The 19,489-nt window shown below is 38.8% G+C and overlaps 1 protein-coding gene across 7 annotated transcripts in view; it reads left to right on the top strand.

The window, feature by feature from the left end:
* Nucleotides 1–14,160, top strand: part of LOC307024912 (membrane-associated phosphatidylinositol transfer protein 2-like) — a 51,051-nt gene extending 36,891 nt beyond the window's left edge. For 6 of the 7 annotated variants that reach the window (XM_079659407.1, XM_079659406.1, XM_079659409.1 and 3 more), the window contains 14 exons: nucleotides 341–460; nucleotides 712–926; nucleotides 1,414–1,589; nucleotides 2,308–2,478; nucleotides 2,569–2,700; nucleotides 3,326–3,481; nucleotides 4,646–4,794; nucleotides 5,509–5,625; nucleotides 6,045–6,161; nucleotides 6,243–6,391; nucleotides 6,479–6,628; nucleotides 7,152–7,335; nucleotides 7,420–7,548; nucleotides 8,182–14,160. In XM_079659407.1, coding sequence (XP_079515533.1) covers nucleotides 341–460; nucleotides 712–926; nucleotides 1,414–1,589; nucleotides 2,308–2,478; nucleotides 2,569–2,700; nucleotides 3,326–3,481; nucleotides 4,646–4,794; nucleotides 5,509–5,625; nucleotides 6,045–6,161; nucleotides 6,243–6,391; nucleotides 6,479–6,628; nucleotides 7,152–7,335; nucleotides 7,420–7,548; nucleotides 8,182–8,550 — 2,334 coding nt within the window. In that variant the 3' untranslated portion in view covers nucleotides 8,551–14,160. Of the gene's footprint in view, nucleotides 1–340; nucleotides 461–711; nucleotides 927–1,413; nucleotides 1,590–2,307; nucleotides 2,479–2,568; nucleotides 2,701–3,325; nucleotides 3,482–3,578; nucleotides 3,822–4,645; nucleotides 4,795–5,508; nucleotides 5,626–6,044; nucleotides 6,162–6,242; nucleotides 6,392–6,478; nucleotides 6,629–7,151; nucleotides 7,336–7,419; nucleotides 7,549–8,181 lie in introns of all 7 variants that reach the window. The other variant, XM_079659410.1, reaches the window with a different exon arrangement.
* Nucleotides 14,161–19,489: the final 5,329 nt, after the last annotated feature.

Raw genomic sequence — 19,489 nt, 5'->3', positions numbered from 1 at the left:
AGAATATATATAAAACAATGCTCTCAGTGAAATTCATGGTTTTTTGTTTTTAATTATACTCAAATTGTGAGTGTAGGGAGGTGATTCAGCACATTTTTGGAGGAAGACAAAAACTAAACTGAAAGAAATGGAAATGATTTAATAGGTGATGCATTATCTACACAATATTTCATCATATTTTTTATTTTCTTAATATGATATAAACTTTTGATGTTCTTAATTTCAAGGTTGATAATTCAATTGTCCGATACATTGTGACACCCCTACTTGGAAGGTTCCTATTTTTCCTCGGTGGTTTGGTGATTAATGTGCATTCATGTTTTTGTGCTTCGTATTACAGGTGTGTGTTATTGGTGATTGTGTTGGAGGCATCCTGGGGTTTGACGCTCTGTGCAGCAGCTCGGTGATGGTGTCAGAAAGCCAGAACAGCAGCAGGCGGGGCAGCGCCATCAGTGTACAGGTAACATCTAACTACTCTCTGACATATACGGGGCTAGCACACACACTTTAGCATCTTAATGAGGCTTTCAGTGCTAAAATATAACATCAGCATTATAAAAACCAGCAAACCAATCAATAGTTGTAATATTTCAGTTTGGGCTAATCAGCGTCTCATCCCTAATTGCCATGCTACTAGTCTGGCTGAAAATGTAGAAATGTTTTAATCCCGTTCAGCATGACGATGTTCTCCTTGTCCTCTCTGTCTCTCAGGACACAGACCTCCTCTCTCCGGGTATCATCATCAACAGCGGCTCTCCTTCCTCCTCGCCGACCCTCGAAGGAAGCCGCCATCTCAGCCGCAGCAACATCGACATCCCCCGCTGCTCAGGGCCCGACGACCCCAAGAGACAACTTCCACGCAAACGCAGCGACTCGTCCACCTACGAGCTGGACACCATCAAACACCACCAGGCCTTCCTGTCCAGGTGAGACACAGGAATAGGCTTAAAGTATTCTGTAAATGTTGCCGAATGTTTACAGAGTTCAGTAATTTGTTAGTATTAATCAACAAAAACTAAAGCCATTTTTGTCTACCTTTATTTATTTGTATCTATTCAATGCATTTAGAGGGTTCAGCTGTTGTCATATTTTCCTCTGCCTGTATTTGCCCTTTGCTTAGTCATTCTTTTCAATGTGAACACAAGAAGTAGCCAACTGAAGGAAAACCTTAAGCGGCATTGACATCAGCAGCTCTCAATATTGTTACATTAGTTTACCTTTTTTGGATAGATACATGAAGATGAAACTTAGCATTAAAACAGTCACTTTTTCCTTTCATATCCGTTTCCTTTCGTATTTAGTTTTTAGTTGTACACCCCCTCTTTTTATTAATGAAAATAATTCATCTTCAATTTTAATTTGCCATTAAAGTTTCATTAACGACATTACCTGTGATTGTATGAATGTTTCCAGTCTCCACTCCAGCGTGCTCCTCGGGGAGCCCGGGTCTCGGCGCTCCAGCAGCAGCACCATGCTGGAAGGAGGCAGTTTGGGGAAGTTTGACTTCGAGGTGACCGACTTCTTCATGTTCGGCTCTCCTCTGGGGCTGGTGCTCGCTCTGAGGAAGACGGTGGTGCCCTCTTTAGATGGTGAGGAAGGTTTTGCTTATTTTGATATTGCGCATAGCTTATTGTAATTTTAAATAGTTAAAAGTCCCTTCTAAAAGTTGTTTTGTTTTGCTAGATAGCTTCTGCTGTATTTTCCCTCGTGGGATTCTCGTCTCCAGTAGCTGTAGAGCCGGTGTCGGGATGCCCTTTTTTCCCCCCTCTTTTTATTATTTTACCTGTCTCACAGATTTGATTAATTAACGTTTATTTTGGTCTATAATAAACCACACCATGACGATCAATTAATCACATCAAAACAATACTGTAGAAAGCAAAACAACTGAAATTATGTTTTTTATAAGACTCAAAATGTGTGGGCTGAAATGACAAGCTTTTTCTTAGAATAAATAGTTTGCTTGGCATAAAAAGTCACAGACAAGTCATAATATTTAACCGTTCATACATTAGAGAGTGGTCTACAATCATCATATCTAACAATCAAGAAAAAAGCAAGTGACTTTATTTTAACCAGTATGAATTTCAAACTAAATGTAATTTAAATACAAACTCTACAGCAGCCTGCTGAGCAGTGGTTTTATTTCTCACCTGTCTGCAGTGGTGTAGAACTGCACAAAGGTTTGGTTACAGACATGAAACTTTCAACCAGAGATGAATAAAACTGGGTTATTTGACTTTTGAAATCGTAGTTTCCGGTATCATGTTGCAGTTTTTTAAATCTCTTGACCTCTCTCCCCCCCAGTGTCGGCTCTGCGTCCGGCCTGTCAGCAGGTGTACAACCTGTTTCACCCCGCCGACCCCTCGGCCTCGCGCCTCGAGCCTCTCCTGGACAAACGGTTCCACCTGCTGCCTCCCTTCAGTGTCCCTCGATACCAGCGCTTCCCTCTGGGCGATGGACACTCGGCTCTATTGGGTGAGTCAAACATACATTACCGGTACATACTTTTACTATACTAAATGTAGATAAGTCTTTTAATCTTCTTCCGTTAAACTTGCTCCCTAGTTGAGACGATGCAGAGTAACCCTCAGCTTCTGATAGAGTCTGTTGGTGCAGTTTCTCACCGCCACCAGGACTTCACCGTCAATGAGACGTCCATCCCAGTGCCCGTCCTAAACTGGCAGCTCCACACAGACAGTATGTTTCCATTTAGCAATCATTTATGTTGCTCTTTTCATCTTTTTATCCCTCATGTTACTTATTCTAGGGATAAAAAGGGAAAATCTAGATTATAACAACCTGAGTCTTCATTTTATAGTTGTAACAACGATTTGATAACCCAAAGTACTTCTGTGCAAACACAATGTTCTTGTGAATTTACGAGATTATTATTACTCACTTTAGATTTTGATCTCCATATAAACTTCTTTACAAACTGTCAGACTTTTTGACCGCTGATGTTTCATCAGACATCGTTGTAGCATCGTGTTCCCGGATCACAACAATTATTTGCTGACACGCAGCTCTGCTCTCGTAAAAGTTTTGCTTCATTACATTAGGAAGTTGGCTGCCCGTCAGCGATGGACTCGTTTTTAGGTTTATGATAAAGATAATGATTAATATGCGGAAATTGTGTTTTTTTGGACTCTGTTCTTGTACAGGGGAGATGTTTGTTTGCAAACTGATCCCGCAGTGTTATCATAGCCAACAGAAAGTATGCCAAAGCTACAGAAATAAAATAAAATCATAATTACCTTGATTTTCACTGGACTTCTTTCTGCATTAGAGAATATGACTTAAACCCTTTCTTCTGTCGCTGCAGCTGACTCTCTTCAGTCACATATTTTCGTCGACGGCCCCCTCCCCACGTCCCCGGGCGTCCCTCACCTGCGCTGCACCCGCAGGTCCAGCAGTGCCAGCATCGCCAGCCAGGTCTCGGGCCTAGCCGACTCGTACACCGCCTCCAACATCGCCACCAGTAAGTCACGCTCTCACCTCCAGTGTGTGACCCAAGTTTTGGCCTACGAGCTGACAGTTTACATGTTCTCGTTTCCTCCTTCCTAACGCCCGCTCAGCCCACAAAACTGAAAAAAAGCCCAGCCTGCTGTCCCAGCTGGTGCTCCCCTACAATAAGTTTGCCTCTCGAAGAGCATCCATGCGGTCTCAAAGGAAAAGCCGTCAGATGCTCTCAAAACCCAACGGTGTGGAGTCTGAGCACAGCTCGGAGGTTAGCTTTGACTTCAACGATGTCGCGTCTGACATCGCAGACATCAGCTCGGCCCCCCCGTCACCCGGGTTGCTGAAGAACATTGGGAAAGGTACCCTGGGAGCTGTAGTGAAAGGACAAGAAGGAAGGATGTTAGACTCCATCCTTGTTCCCTGTGCACTTTCCCTTCTCCTCTGAAATCTTCCTCTCTGGGATAGTCCTTCTCAATACTCCTGATTCCAAAAACAATCCTGCAATCTCCTCTTACGCTCAGGTTTATGAGAACCACCTCCGTGTTTTTCTTTTGCAAGACCACCAGAAATTAACTGACCAGGTTCTCACAAAGTCTGAGCTGTTTTTTCCCTGCAAGTGTGCATTTCCGAACCTTTTCACAACCCTTCACTCTGCATTTTGATGAACTGTTTGGATTTTAGTTTTGGTGCCCTTTAAAGGAATACTTCAGCCACAAAATTGAGATTCGTATATCAATTACTTACTTTGAATTTTTGAGGAAAACATGCCTGCACTTTTCTTGCATGCTTCCATTTTGTTGAAAACTGAGAAAAGTCTTGATGAATTGAAGTAAAAGGGGGCCACAATGAACAACAGCAAAACTATATCAAAATATTTGTTTTAAACCCCCACACAACTTGTGCAGTATAATCCAAGCCTTTTTTATCCAGTCAACTCTCACACACAAAACACATGCACTTTTCCTAAAACCTTGTTATTCAATACACTCCCATATAAAGTTGATACACAATGATCAACTTTCCCTTTTAGAACTGTTTTAACTTTTTCCAGTTTATGATAACCCTAAAGAACTTACCTCTGAATGGATGTAGGCTGTAGATCTGCGTTGGAAAAACCCTAACAGAGAAGAGAAACTGGAGGCACAGATTACTAACCTCCCTCTGTTTTTCTTTCCTTCTCTAGTTGCTTCTCGCTGGTGGGGCAGTAAGAGGATGGACTACGCTCTGTACTGCCCTGACGCTCTGACTGCGTTCCCCACGGTCGCTCTGCCTCATCTCTTCCACGCCTCCTACTGGGAGTCCACAGACGTCGTCTCCTTCTTACTCAGACAGGTTTGTTCCCTCTCTCTGTTAATCAGAATTTAAGTCATTTTATCTGTAAATGAAAGTCAAAGGTCAACAACAATCATCAATTTTTGCATGGTTTGAAATTAAATTGAATAAAGATATTAATTGTTTCCAGAGGAGAAAACTGGTGTTTGGTGTAAAAGCATCAGCAGGTTGACTCTTTTGCTTTATAGTGAAATCTCTTGATAAATATTTAATGCGATGACATTTGGTTAAAGTCCTCTTGTTCCCCTATGTGAAGTGTAATCATTTTGATATCCTGAACCTTTTTTCCACTTATTGTTATGGTTTCTTAATAGATTTTAAATGTCACAGTTCTCTCATCCTTGTCTTCAAACTGAAAATTAAGCTGATGCTAAAATCTAGAGCGGAGTGAAAAGGACTAAACCATAAATCTTCTTAAGTGAAATGAAGCAAAGTGTACTTGATGCTACATCAATTTTAAAGATTATGTATTTATTCATTGCAGTGATGAACCAGAATATTCAGATGAAGTTGCTAAGCAAGCAGAAAAAAGTGCCTACTTAAGCACCAAAATATTTCAAAAACTTAAACAAAAAAATGGCTTCTTTATGGCTTCTTCTTTATGAAGATCAGGATGACTGTAAATCTAAATATTTACTACAGGTTATGAAACAAGGTAATACTTAAAATGTTCTTGGCTGGCTTTTTATAACAAAAATGTTTGATCTCCCCCAGGTGATGAGACATGAGAACTCCAGTATTTTGGAGCTGGATGGTAAAGAAGTGTCTGAATTCACTCCATCCAAACCTCGGGAGAAGTGGCTCCGCAAGAGGACTCATGTTAAAATTCGGGTAAGATCTCTAATCCTTTTTAAGTGCATTTCCTAGAAAAACATTTGAAATGTGATTGTAATATTGTATTTTATAACTTATTCTGGTTTAGTCAGACTCCACCTTAAACACACTTTACCGTTACATTTTTATCAATTATTTGATTTATTAAGAGACAAGCTGCTGCATCAGCTTAATACAATGCAAACAGGACATTCATGTAAATGCTGAATTGCAATATTGACATACGTATAGTCGGACTATACTTGGTTATTAGCATAGTACAGTCCCATTTAACAAGATTTAAGGTGAGAAACCTTAATTGCTGATCGTAATTAACCATTTTATCACAAAAATATGACATCTTTAGTTACAGTAAACACCAAATAAAATGAGTTGGACAGTATTTCTGATTCCTGTTTTGTGCTCTTCTATGTCAGAACGTGACAGCAAACCACCGAGTGAACGACGCCGTGTTCGTGGAGGACGGAGCCCAGATGGTGATGGGACGTTTTATGTATGGCCCCCTAGACATGGTCACCCTCACTGGAGAGAAGGTACTGATGAAAGACAAACAAACTCTGTGTTATTAAGGGTCACACACAGTGTTGTAAATATATTTGTGTTGTTTCCTGCAGATTGACATCCACATCATGACCCAGCCTCCCTCTGGAGAGTGGGTCTACTTCAACACGGAGCTCACCAACAGCAGCGGACGCGTCTCTTATGTGATCCCTGAGGGCAAGAAGCTGGGTATCGGGGTTTATCCTGTCAAGATGGTCGTAAGGTGTGCTGAGTCATTGGTATTTCAATTGAAAACAAAATTCCTTGTACATCTCCTCCCTTTAAAATATCTTCCATCTTTCTCTCTCAGGGGAGACCACACAGTTGCAGACAGCTATATTTCTGTGGTACCACGAGGAACAGAGTTCGTTGTTTTCAGTATTGACGGCTCATTCGCTGCCAGCGTGTCTATAATGGGCAGCGATCCAAAAGTCCGAGCTGGAGCTGTGGATGTGGTGAGGTAAGGATCATCATAACCGTTTACTTTATAGTAATATATACACAAAGGTTATCAGGGTGGATTTATTATACATCAACTGTAAAAAGCTGTAGCCCACTCAAACTAAGCTACTTAGTTATGTTTGTTTTTGTTTCGGAGTAAATACAGAGGCACATATTACAAAAATATTGCACTATATGGCAATATATTTGAAAATACATAGTTTAGTTTTTGTATCAGTTTCTTGCCAAATATCTGGCAGATGCCACATGAAATTAAAAGAAACTGCCGTTTTACAAAAATCTTTAAAAAAAAAAAAGTTGAATAAAATAAGTGTAATGTTTTTTAATGTATTTAAATTAATTTGTATTCAAATAAATAAAATGTATTATTATTATTATTATTATAATATAAATAAAGTAAGTCCATAATGGAGCATTTGGCTGCTAATGCCAGATATGTCCCTCCGTACTGGCCTTAAAGGTGATCCCGAACTCTGCTTTTCCTGAATTAATGGACCTTTAAATTTATTTGTTTTTTGCAGATACTGGCAGGACTTGGGCTACTTGATAGTATATGTAACGGGTCGTCCGGACATGCAGAAGCAGCGCGTGGTGGCCTGGCTCTCTCAGCATAACTTCCCTCACGGCATCGTCTCCTTCTGCGACGGGCTGGTACACGACCCGCTCCGGCACAAGGCCAACTTCCTAAAATGTCTCATCAGCGAGGTAAGGCAGGTCCCTTTGACTTTAGGGAATGTGTTCTGTTAAAATCCTTGAATTCTCCAAAAGCTGACCTCCCTCTTTGATTAGGCCAACATGAGGATCTTTGCTGCCTACGGCTCCACCAAGGACATCTCAGTGTACTCGTCTCTTGGCCTGCCTTCCTCCCATATCTACATCGTGGGAAGGCCCACCAAGAAGATGCTGCAGCAGTGTCAGGTACGGAGTAAATCCTGAAAGCAAAGGCAGAAAATCTACGGTCAACAAACAGTGCAAACACAGAAGTAGTTTAACGATTGCCACGAGTATACAAGTAAATTCATCATAATCATTTTAACAGTCTGCTTTGTTGGTCTCACCTACTTTTAAAACTCTAATAATAAAAACACTGTTAAAAGAAGAATAATTCAAATGTGTTGGTTGAATAAAGTACCAGTAAAACTGTCTAAAAGCACTTATAATTCTTTAACTATTTGGTTATTTTAGCTGTCAAGTACATTTGAGTTGAGTAATACTGTAAGAAACATAAATCAAATACTCCAAGAATGAATGACAAGTGCCTCTCAATTTTACTTGAGTAAATGTAAAAATTGGCATCATTCTACTGTTTTCAATACTATAAAAAAGTTTTAATTTGTATTCCTTGCACATTGGAGGGGATGTTTCTTTCATCATCACAGGGCGGATACACAAATTACTTTGTATTTCTGTAATCAATGCGATGTAGTACATTTAGCCTTGGTAGAAGTCTCTGCTCTCCAATTTCTTTTAACTTGTGTGTGTTTAATATCACGCACTGTTTGGATTTTGGTTGTCAATACATGTATCTGATTTACTTTACCTCTCTTCCAGTTCATTCCAGATGGCTACGCTTCCCACCTGTCCCAGCTGGAGTACAATCAGAGGTCCCGCCCGGCCAAGTCGGCCAGCACCCGCATGGTCCTCCGCAAGGGCAGCTTTGGGCTGGGGGCAGCCGGAGGAGACTTCCTTCGCAAGCGCAATCACATCTTCCGCACCATCTCCACAAAGAAGTCTGCGGGGGCGGGGGCGGCCTCTCCAAACCCGACGGGGCGGACGGAGCGAACCCTCAGCCAGTGTGAGATGGAGCGGGAGCGAGCGACCGGGCCAGCGACCCAGAGGAGTATGAGTATTGCTGCAGGGTGCTGGGGTCGCACCGGGAGCGGCAAGGAGGGCAGTGGAGGGTTACTCGGCCCTAAATAAGGTTCAGATTGGAGCTGTGGTGGTAGAGGACGCTGCCTGAGTCAACATGATCTCTGGATTGGACCCAGAGAGAAGAGTGTAAGAAGAAAAGGTGGAAGGAGGGTTTGAATTTTAGGAAATAAAGGAATAGGTGGTTATAGCATGAAAACACTTGATCATCAGTGATAGAGAAGGATCTGTCCAGGAGGAGAGGACTAATCAGGCCAAATGGGATCCAGCGAATAAAAGACAATTCTGTAGCATGACTCTTTTACAGTAATACTTTTATAGGATACATTATAAACTATAGAAAATGGTGACAAGGAAGGATTAAATGAAATATTGTAAGCCTTAAACTAATCTCGTATAACGGGACCCCACCTCCATATACACACACACACACACACACACACACACACACACACACACACACACACACACACACACACACACACACACACACACACACACACACACACACACACACACACACACACACACACACACACACACACACACACACACACACACACACACACACACGTAAACAACACACTGTCTATTCACACTCATGAGCTCAGGACAAACTGCAGAGCCAGATTCATCTTCAAACAATCGAGCACGGGTTTGAGGCCAAGTTGACTGGCAGCCATGACAAAGAGTTGAAGACTTTCACTACTGTTTCTGTCCCAATGTCAGCTGAGCAACAACATGTTTCAATCACATCCCTCAACCCAGGAATGACTGGCAATCAGTACAGAATACAGTCGGCTCATCCTAATTACATAAAGGAAATAGTTTCTCACTTTTCTCTACCATGCAGGTACTTTTAGGTTCAATTTTAATCGTTCACATGCTTCTGTTTCTCCCGCTGTTACCTCACTGATTCAAGAAAGTGAGATGATAATTCATCTTTATCTGTGACTCAAACTGTGCCGTGTTGGGTCCTTATATTTTAAGCAATTGGCCCTCGAAACAAGTCCTTGAACTTAATATTCAAGAACGTCTGGTAACCGTGCATTGAGCTCATGTGCAGCCTCATTAGCACCTAGCTGCAGAATCAGTCTTATTTAAATGCTAGTTTCCAATGCTGCAAGGACCACAATTGCAGTGAGGTGGAGACAGAAACTATTAAACCATGACTGTCTGCGTGAATATATACTATCATAGAGAAGTGAGAAATAATGTTTTCTTTGGTAGTTTAGCTGAACTGATCCTTTAAACACCTGAGGGCTGGATTTGAAATATACACTATATATCAGAGGTGAAAGTACTTTGTACCTCCACACAATACATTATGCTAGTTTCATTCCCCTGTGTGTTTATGTGTGTGTGTGTGGGAGACTCTGTAGTATTTTCCCTTTCAGTGTGGCCTCTGGGCCATCCAAGGCCTTAATATCCAACAACACACTTGCTCCACAGATGGAACAGAGAGCAGACAAACAGGGCATGCAGCATTAAAGCAACAACAGAGACTCTGTACAGTCAACAGCAACAATCCCTTTATATATTCATCGGCTTGCAATACCTCTGACCCGCCTGTTGGTGGCGTTCTGTTCCCCACATGTGCTGCTGCTGGGAGACACTTGTGTGTTGTTCCCCGGCTTCCTGCTCTTTTGGATGGTTGGAGGATGGACATGGTGTTTCTGCTGAGGGGCCTGATTCATTTCAGGCGTGACTCTTGGAGGGATGGAGGCAGTGTTTCCATGTAGCTCTCACTCACAGAGACCTGTTAACCTGACAGTATTTTTACCAAACTGACTGAAGAATGGGGCCGGAATTGATTCAGCATGAATGTTGAAAAGACTGCATCGAAATCACCGCTGCCCTCATGAGAGCAAACATCATGTTGCTGCTTCCGTCTACTGAACTGTATATTTTCATACAAAAGCGACGTAGAACAAGAAGCGTCCTCACATCTCCAGTCCAAAATGCAAACGTTGTGCTCAAAATAGTTTCCAGTGCTGATGCCATCCTCGCTCCTCTAAGGAAAAGTTCACACTTTTTCAAAGTCTGATTCAAAACAATAGTTGGGTGCTTTAATCATTGCTCCTGTTCATAGTGGTCATTTAAAGATTTGTATTGCTCTTCCAATTTAAGGGATGGGGGAAAATCCCATTAGAGAAAGCCTTCGATCTATGCCAGGATGTGTTAAAACTAAAGTATATTGAAGTATGAACAAAGTCAGTATCAAGTGAATATTTATTGACTTTTTAAGTATGACATTTGAGCAAAACAACATTTTGGACAAATTCCAGGTTTTGTTGAGTGATTTTAAAGGAGATAATTAGGTACTCAAAGTGGGCATTCAGGTGATGGAGTGGTTTCAATCACATTTACTGTAACCCATAGATCGAAATCGCTTATGATTAATAATTCAAACCATGTTTTGAAAATTCTACATCCCTTTAAATTCTTTAAATATTGAGAAGAGTTGTGACTAGCGAAGAGTTCCTCTCGTGGTAAAGTCTTGGGCGTTGGGTCTTTACATTTTGGTATACGCTTTTTTTTTAACGTTTAAATCGAAAATAAAAATCTTTCCTACTAGGTAGACACATTTGTAAGATATTAACTTGCATTTTTGCTTATGTTAAAGCCTCACTAAACATTGTCGTGCATATTTGCCCTGAAGGGACTGTGTATTTTGTCCTCCATACTGGAAGCACATTGAAAAAGGATCCTTCAATCAGCCATTTTAGATTTTCATATGGGAACCCAACTTTTGTTTTCAGACAGACTTGAGAAACTGTGAAGCCCTCCTTTAAACCCATGAAAGCTTTTTGATGCGTGGAACAGTTGTACCTCTTGTTCACGTCATTTTACTATGCTGTTGTTTTATGCCCAGCTTCCACTCCACACAAGAGTGTCTGTTTCCACTCTCTGTGTGATCAGCAATGTCTTCAACCCGACACAAAAGCCAAAATCATTCTCTAAATACTGTAGTTAATCAACTGTGTAACCTCATTGTTGTTTTTTTGCACTAGTTAATGGTGGGAATATACTGTAGTTACCATCTCATGTTGCTACATTTGGATAACTCTGTAGTGCATGACACTTTGTTCATTTCAGGGTATACTGTATGTGCAGGTACGCACACGTCTGTATATTTTGTCAGAAAATGAAAATAATGTAAGTATATGTGCCAAACAGTAAACAGTTTGAGAGGATAAGTATTTAGACCAGGGGTTTTCTGACACTGTGGCTCCCCCCAACACACCGTCCTCCTACTCTCATAACAATATTAACCTTTGCCTTACATTTATTTGGAAAATAATCATGTTTTGGAGCTAGGTTTCCCATAATGATTTGCAAGTTGTAAAAAAGGAAGTATGGGGCCCCATAAAAAACAAAAAAACAACATATTTTTGTTCACAGTTTCGAAGGACATCAAATTATGGCAGAATTTGTGGCAATAAGGTGCCAACTGTTTTAAATTACCTTTATGTCCTCCATCAGCTGCATGCAACAGTGTTGGTGAATTGCCAAATCAGAATCTACAATAATTTGGTTTTAGAGCTCCTGCTTGCACCAGTGTCTTGCACCTGCCTCCTTCCTTCAATAATTGACCTGGTGCGCCCCAGAGTTTGAAAACCCCTGATTTAGACTGTATCCAACATTTTCTTTCCGTAACAAGGGGAAAAGTGTACTGAGAGCATTACTTACTGTACTACTTGACTGGATTATCATGATTTTTGGTGACTACACCTTCTTAATCTAATGTCGTCCATGTCTGAGGATGAAAAGTGGCTTTAATGGAAAGCTGAAGATGTATTTTTAGCTTTGAATTGAGAGAAAAAGGTGACCATGCTGCTGTAATCGTGGACAGTAAGGATTTTAGCGAGATGTCACAGATCTTTTTAGTGCTGTTGGTAGCAGTTTTTTGGCTACAGACACATCGTTACCCCATTTAGCCGATTGGCTGCTGTTGAATGTCCGCCCGTTTTATTCTGAGGCTGTTCAGAAGCCATGGATGTGTCAGTGTACATACTGTAAAGATGTATATGTAGGACTTATATGGTTGAGAGTTATTTATTTACCTAAAGATCATAATGTTACTCTGGAAATTTCAGGTGAAATATATTTGAAAATATGTAGCATTTTATTTGTCACTTTGGCGGTCATTAAGGCTAAGGACCAACACAAAGTTTTTTTTAGTTTTTACCAGTGCAATATTATTGTTCCAATCACAGCCAGGCAAAACCGCTATCACAGCAGGGGCACAATATACCACAATACAAGCTACAGGCAATCCACAGTCTGAAATCATACACACACACCTGCAGTTGTTTCACGTCTCGTGAAGACTATTTGTATCTGAGCTACTGTTGACCTCTGCTGTCTCTCTTTACAACAGGCAACCACTGAACGTTTTATAGGACTTACTGTACCTATTTTTCAAACTGGAGTATTTTACAAGACCTTTGAGATATAACTGGGGACTGTTTTTTCAGTCACCAGTGGGTGCATGAAGAAGTGAAAAATCCCGTAAACGAAGCAGCTCTATTTAACAAGCTGTTGCATGTCATCCAGTCAGATTGGAACTACTTAACCTTCATGCTTAACAATAATAAACCAGTTATGTTGTCCTCAATATCCTCACTGTCTAATGAAATATATATCAAACCATTATCCTGAATATATTTGAGATTATTGCAATTATTGCCACATTTGGATAAAACGCTTAAAGAACCATATTCGGCTTAGTTTTGAAACACACAGTCCAGAACTAGTTTTATTCATTACTAAACGTTTTGTGGTACCACTTTATAATAAAGCACCCTATATGATCTTTATTAATCACCCATTAATAAAGTAATTACTCACAACTTGTAAATCTTATGTAACGGCCGGGTGCCTTATTGTTACGTTGTACCAATATTCTGTATTATTCTCAATTATTTATAAATCCCAACACTGGGGTTGTTATACATTTTAAATAATCAACTGAATTAAATAGTGATACATAACAGAACTTTAGGTCTGTGACATAAATATATGGTGGCAATCATTCAGATATATTTTGGATATTTGCAGTGTTTAAAATGTTAGATTAAAGATTGACAAATGTTAAAGTATTTCACTTTATTTTAACCCTGTTATTTAGCATTTATAAGCAGTATGTACACAGTTCAGAATTGGATTGTAAACAGTTATTGCATACTTACTAGAGTAAATGCTTTACTACACCGTGTAAGGATTTACTCATGCTGCATGATTACAACTTTTGTGTTATGTCAGGTTAAATTGACTTTTTATCAATGTTTGTTTATGATCATCACACTACCAAACACTATAGTTTTATATTCTGTCTAGTGTTATTGTACTGCCTATAGATGCTAAACAGGGGGCTTTAAATTACAATATTACCAGTATTTCTCTGTATTCTTTTAGCAACTGTATACAAATGGCCATAAACAATTTTTAAATGATTGGTAAGTGTTATCCTTTCATAAATGACATTAACAACCACTGTTAAAAGCTCTGTGTCCTTGGTTAAGAACACCAGTATGTTGTTTTCAGACAGAGGATACAGTAGGTGCTGATGTCTCATAGTTCATATGTTCAGGCAGATCGGGCCGGACTCTCTCTACCATTGTCTGTTCTGTGGAATAAATTACAATTGGACGGTAACTCAACATGTCTGTGTGATTTTATTTGACATAATACTTTGAGATGAATATCTGGAAATGTTTTTCTACCCATCCCTTTTCTTCTAGCGAAATACTTGTATCTAATACTTAGGTTTATGACCAAAATACCTACAAGTAATAACATTACCAGCTGTACTTATTGGAAATCGTGTTGGCATGCCAACATGCTCTAGCTGTTTTACTCCCAGTTTAAAGGTAGAGCAGGTAATTCACTTCAGAAACACTTTTTGTTATATTCCTTGGAATGCTCTTAACATCCCGATAGCAATGAATAAATTAAATGCTTTGACAATAAATATATACAAATATTTAATAATAATAATAATAATGGCTTTAATTTATAAAGCACTTCATATTTCATCTGTGGAAGCCGTGGTGCTGTGAAAAGCAAGTCCAATTATCTGCCTCGGCCCGTGGCAGATAATTAGATGGCCTACCTGTATGGCGTTATATTTGTGCCTCTATCCTGAGCACGCAATGAAACATGTTGCGCATAGAAAATGCGATTGAGCGCACACTTGAACATTTTTGAGCACAGAGAAATATATTTTCTTTCATAAAACTCCTGCTCCGTGCGCAAGCAGACCGCTGCACGCGCTCTCTCTCCCCCGCTCGCTCGACCTCTCCACCCTGTGCGCGCTCAGCTTTGCCTGTGCTCGCTCAAGTTGTCACAGCGTTACAAATGTGCCACAAAACCAACCAATCGGAGAACTCGAGAAGGTCAATTGTGATTGGCTGGTCGTCTCCAATCATATCTTGTATCTGAGATGAGAGAGGGATTTTCGGTTGCCATCAGGCTGTTGACGTTCTTATTACACATCCGTCGTTGACATTACAGGACATGACAGACTCGAATGAAGAGAATAGCACACCACAGTGTCAGGTGAGTTATACATTTCTAGTTTTCTGATATCACGTTATTGTTTGCAATGCCTGAGTTTGCTAGCCGGCAACATAGCTATAGGGGTAGTTTAAGCAAACAGCTAACAAACCGTAGCCTACATGTACGCCATGAACCCTTCTGTATTGATTACTTGCTGTAAGCATTAGAGGTGGCAGAATGACAAACATGTTTCTCTCTCTATCACAATTTTGGGTTGACCAGAACCTGGACCAACTTCTGTTTCCTGTTCTACAATGGGCATAGAGCTTGCGTTAATTTTCAACCGGACAACTAAACAGATTAGGCTAGGACCGGATAAAGTTAGCAACACACGTTAACCATGAACAGCCTATTAATCCGTTCTCTTAATGTTTATTCCGTCCAACGTTGTGGAATTAGAGAGAAAGGGCTTCTTAACGTGCTTTTATCCGGGGTGGAGGAAGTTAAATATAACATTGGGGCACCGCGGTGAATTTGGTTTTAGGTTGGATATTCGACGGACATTCGCGGAACCGCCAGCAGCGTCAGTTTCCCGGACCCGCCAGCAGCGTCAGTTTAACGGGGAGATCTTCTCCGCAAAACGAGGCTTTTATTTAGGGACCATCAACAAATGACTTTTACAATTACACAAGAAAAATGTTCTTTTTAATAAATCGACAGCTTCTCGATCATGATGCGAATATGAAGCAAATTCACTCCAGAGCATACAGTTATTGAACACACATTTTAATACTTTAAATACGTTTTATTAATAGTTTTGATGGAAAAATGTGCTTATTTCTTCAATAACTTCCAGGTCATGTGACCTAATCACTCAAAATCAATGTTGGGTCAAAGAACTACATTGGCTAAATAAGACACACCTCTTTTTATTGCATTTTAATACTTAAAATATGTTTATATTAATATTTTAATGCGAAAATGACCTTATTTCTCCAATACCTTCCAGGTCATGTGACCGATTCACTCAAAATCAATGTTGGGTCAAAGAACTACACCGGCTGAATAGGACACACCTCTTTTTATTCAATTTTAACCCTCTAAATATTTTATATTAATATTTTGATGTTAAAATGAGCTTATTTCTTCAATACCTTCCAGGTCATGTGACCTAATCACTCAAAATCAATGCTGGGCCAAAGAACTACACTGGTTGAATAGGACACACCTCTTTTTATTGCATTTTAATACTTAAATAATTTGTATATTAATATTTTGATGCAAGAATTAGCTTATTTCTTCAATACCTTCCAGGTCATGTGACCGATTCACTCAAAATCAATGTTGGGTCAAAGAACGACACTGGCTGAATAGGACACACCTCTTTTTATTCAATTTTAACCTTCTAAATATTTTATATTAATATTTTGATGGAAAAATTAGCTTATTTCTTCAATACCTTCCTGGTCAAGGGACCGATTCACTCAAAATCAATGTTGGGTCAAAGAACTACACTGGCTGAATAGGACACACCTCTTTTTATTGCATTTTAATACTTAAATAATTTGTATATTCATGTTTTGATGCAAAAATGAGCTTATTTCTTCAATACCTTCCAGGTCATGGGACAGATTCACTCAAAATCAATGTTGGGTCAAAGAACTACACCGGCTGAATAGGACACACCTCTTTTTATTCCATTTTAACCCTCTAAATATTTTTATATTAATATTTTGATGGAAAAATGAGCTTATTTCTTCAATACCTTCCTGGTCATGTGACCGATCCACTCAAAATCAATGTTGTGTCAAAGAACTACACTGGCTGAATAGGACACACCTCTTTTTATTGCATTTTAATACTTAAATAATTTGTATATTAATACTTTGATGCAAAGATTTGCTTATTTCTTCAATACCTTCCAGGTCATGTGACCGATCCACTCAAAATCAATGTTGTGTCAAAGAACTACACTGGCTAAATAGGACACACCTCTTTTTATTGCATTTTAATACTTAAAATATCTTTTATTAATATTTTAATGCGAAAATTACCTTATTTCTTCAATACCTTCCAGGTCATGTGACCGATTCACTCAAAATCAATGTTGGGTCAAAGAACTACACCGGCTGAATAGGACACACCTCTTTTTATTCCATTTTAACCTTCTAAATATTTTTATATTAATATTTTTATGGAAAAATTAGCTTATTTCTTCAATACCTTCCTGGTCATGGGACCGATTCACTCAAAATCAATGTTGTGTCAAAGAACTACACTGGCTGAATAGGACACACCTCTTTTTATTGCATTTTAATACTTAAATAATTTGTATATTAATACTTTGATGCGAAAATTAGCTTATTTCTTCAATACCTTCCAGGTCATGTGACCGATTCACTCAAAATCAATGTTGGGTCAAAGAACTACACCGGCTGAATAGGACACACCTCTTTTTATTCCATTTTAACCCTCTAAATATTTTTATATTAATATTTTGATGGAAAAATGAGCTTATTTCTTCAATACCTTCCTGGTCATGTGACTGATTCACTCAAAATCAATGTTGTGTCAAAGAACTACACTGGCTGAATAGGACACACCTCTTTTTATTGCATTTTAATACTTAAATAATTTGTATATTAATACTTTGATGCAAAAATGAGCTTATTTCTTCAATACCTTCCAGGTCATGTGACCGATTCACTCAAAATCAATGTTGGGTCAAAGAACTACACTGGCTGAATAGGACACACCTCTTTTTATTCCATTTTAACCTTCTAAATATTTTATATTAATATTTTGATGGAAAAATTAGCTTATTTCTTCAATACCTTCCTGGTCATGGGACCGATTCACTCAAAATCAATGTTGGGTCAAAGAACTACACTGGCTAAATAGGACACACCTCTTTTTATTCCATTTTAACCTTCTAAATATTTTATATTAATATTTTGATGGAAAAATTAGCTTATTTCTTCAATACCTTCCTGGTCATGTGACCGATCCACTCAAAATCAATGTTGGGTCAAAGAACTAAACCGGCTGAATAGGACACACCTCTTTTTATTCCATTTTAACCCTCTAAATATTTTTATATTAATATTTTGATGGAAAAATGAGCTTATTTCTTCAATGCCTTCCTGGTCATGTGACCGATCCACTCAAAATCAATGTTGGGTCAAAGAACTACACCGGCTGAATAGGACACACCTCTTTTTATTCCATTTTAACCCTCTAAATATTTTTATATTAATATTTTGATGGAAAAATTAGCTTATTTCTTCAATACCTTCCTGGTCATGTGACCAATCCACTCAAAATCAATGTTGTGTCAAAGAACTACACTGGCTGAATAGGACACACCTCTTTTTATTGCATTTTAATACTTAAATAATTTGTATATTAATACTTTGATGCAAAAATGAGCTTATTTCTTCAATACCTTCCAGGTCATGTGACCGATTCACTCAAAATCAATGTTGGGTCAAAGAACTACACTGGCTGAATAGGACACACCTCTTTTTATTCCATTTTAACCTTCTAAATATTTTATATTAATATTTTGATGGAAAAATTAGCTTATTTCTTCAATACCTTCCTGGTCATGGGACCGATTCACTCAAAATCAATGTTGGGTCAAAGAACTACATTGGCTAAATAGGACACACCTCTTTTTATTCCATTTTAACCCTCTAAATATTTTTATATTAATATTTTGATGGAAAAATGAGCTTATTTCTTCAATGCCTTCCTGGTCATGTGACCGATCCACTCAAAATCAATGTTGGGTCAAAGAACTACACTGGCTGAATAGGACACACCTCTTTTTATTCAATTTTAATACTTAAATAATTTGTATATTAATACTTTGATGCAAAAATGAGCTTATTTCTTCAATATTTTCCAGGTCATGTGACCGATTCACTCAAAATCAATGCTGGGCCAAAGAACTACACTGGCTGAATAGGACACACCTCTTTTTATTGCATTTTAATACTTAAAATATTTTTATATTAATATTTTAATGCGAAATTGAGCTTATTTCTTCAATACCTTCCAGGTCATGTGACCTAATCACTCAAAATCAATGCTGGGCCAAAGAACTACACTGGCTGAATAGGACACACCTCTTTTTATTCAATTTTAATACTTAAATAATTTGTATATTAATACTTTGATGCAAAAATGAGCTTATTTCTTCAATACCTTCCAGGTCATGTGACCGATTCACTCAAAATCAGTGCTGGGCCAAAGAACTACACTGGCTGAATAGGACACACCTCTTTTTATTGCATTTTAATACTTAAATATTTTGTATATTAATACTTTGATGCAAAAATGAGCTTATTTCTTCAATACCTTCCAGGTCATGTGACCGATTCACTCAAAATCAGTGCTGGGTCAAAGAACTACACTGGCTGCATAGGACACACCTCTTTTTATTGCATTTTAATAGTCTAAATATTTTTATATTAGTATTTTG

Source organism: Notothenia rossii (assembly GCF_949606895.1).
Source record: "Notothenia rossii genome assembly, chromosome: 11".
Taxonomy (NCBI): Eukaryota; Metazoa; Chordata; class Actinopteri; order Perciformes; family Nototheniidae; genus Notothenia; species Notothenia rossii.
The sequence above is the reverse complement of the archived record's forward strand: the minus strand, read 5'-3'. Positions and strand labels throughout refer to the sequence as shown.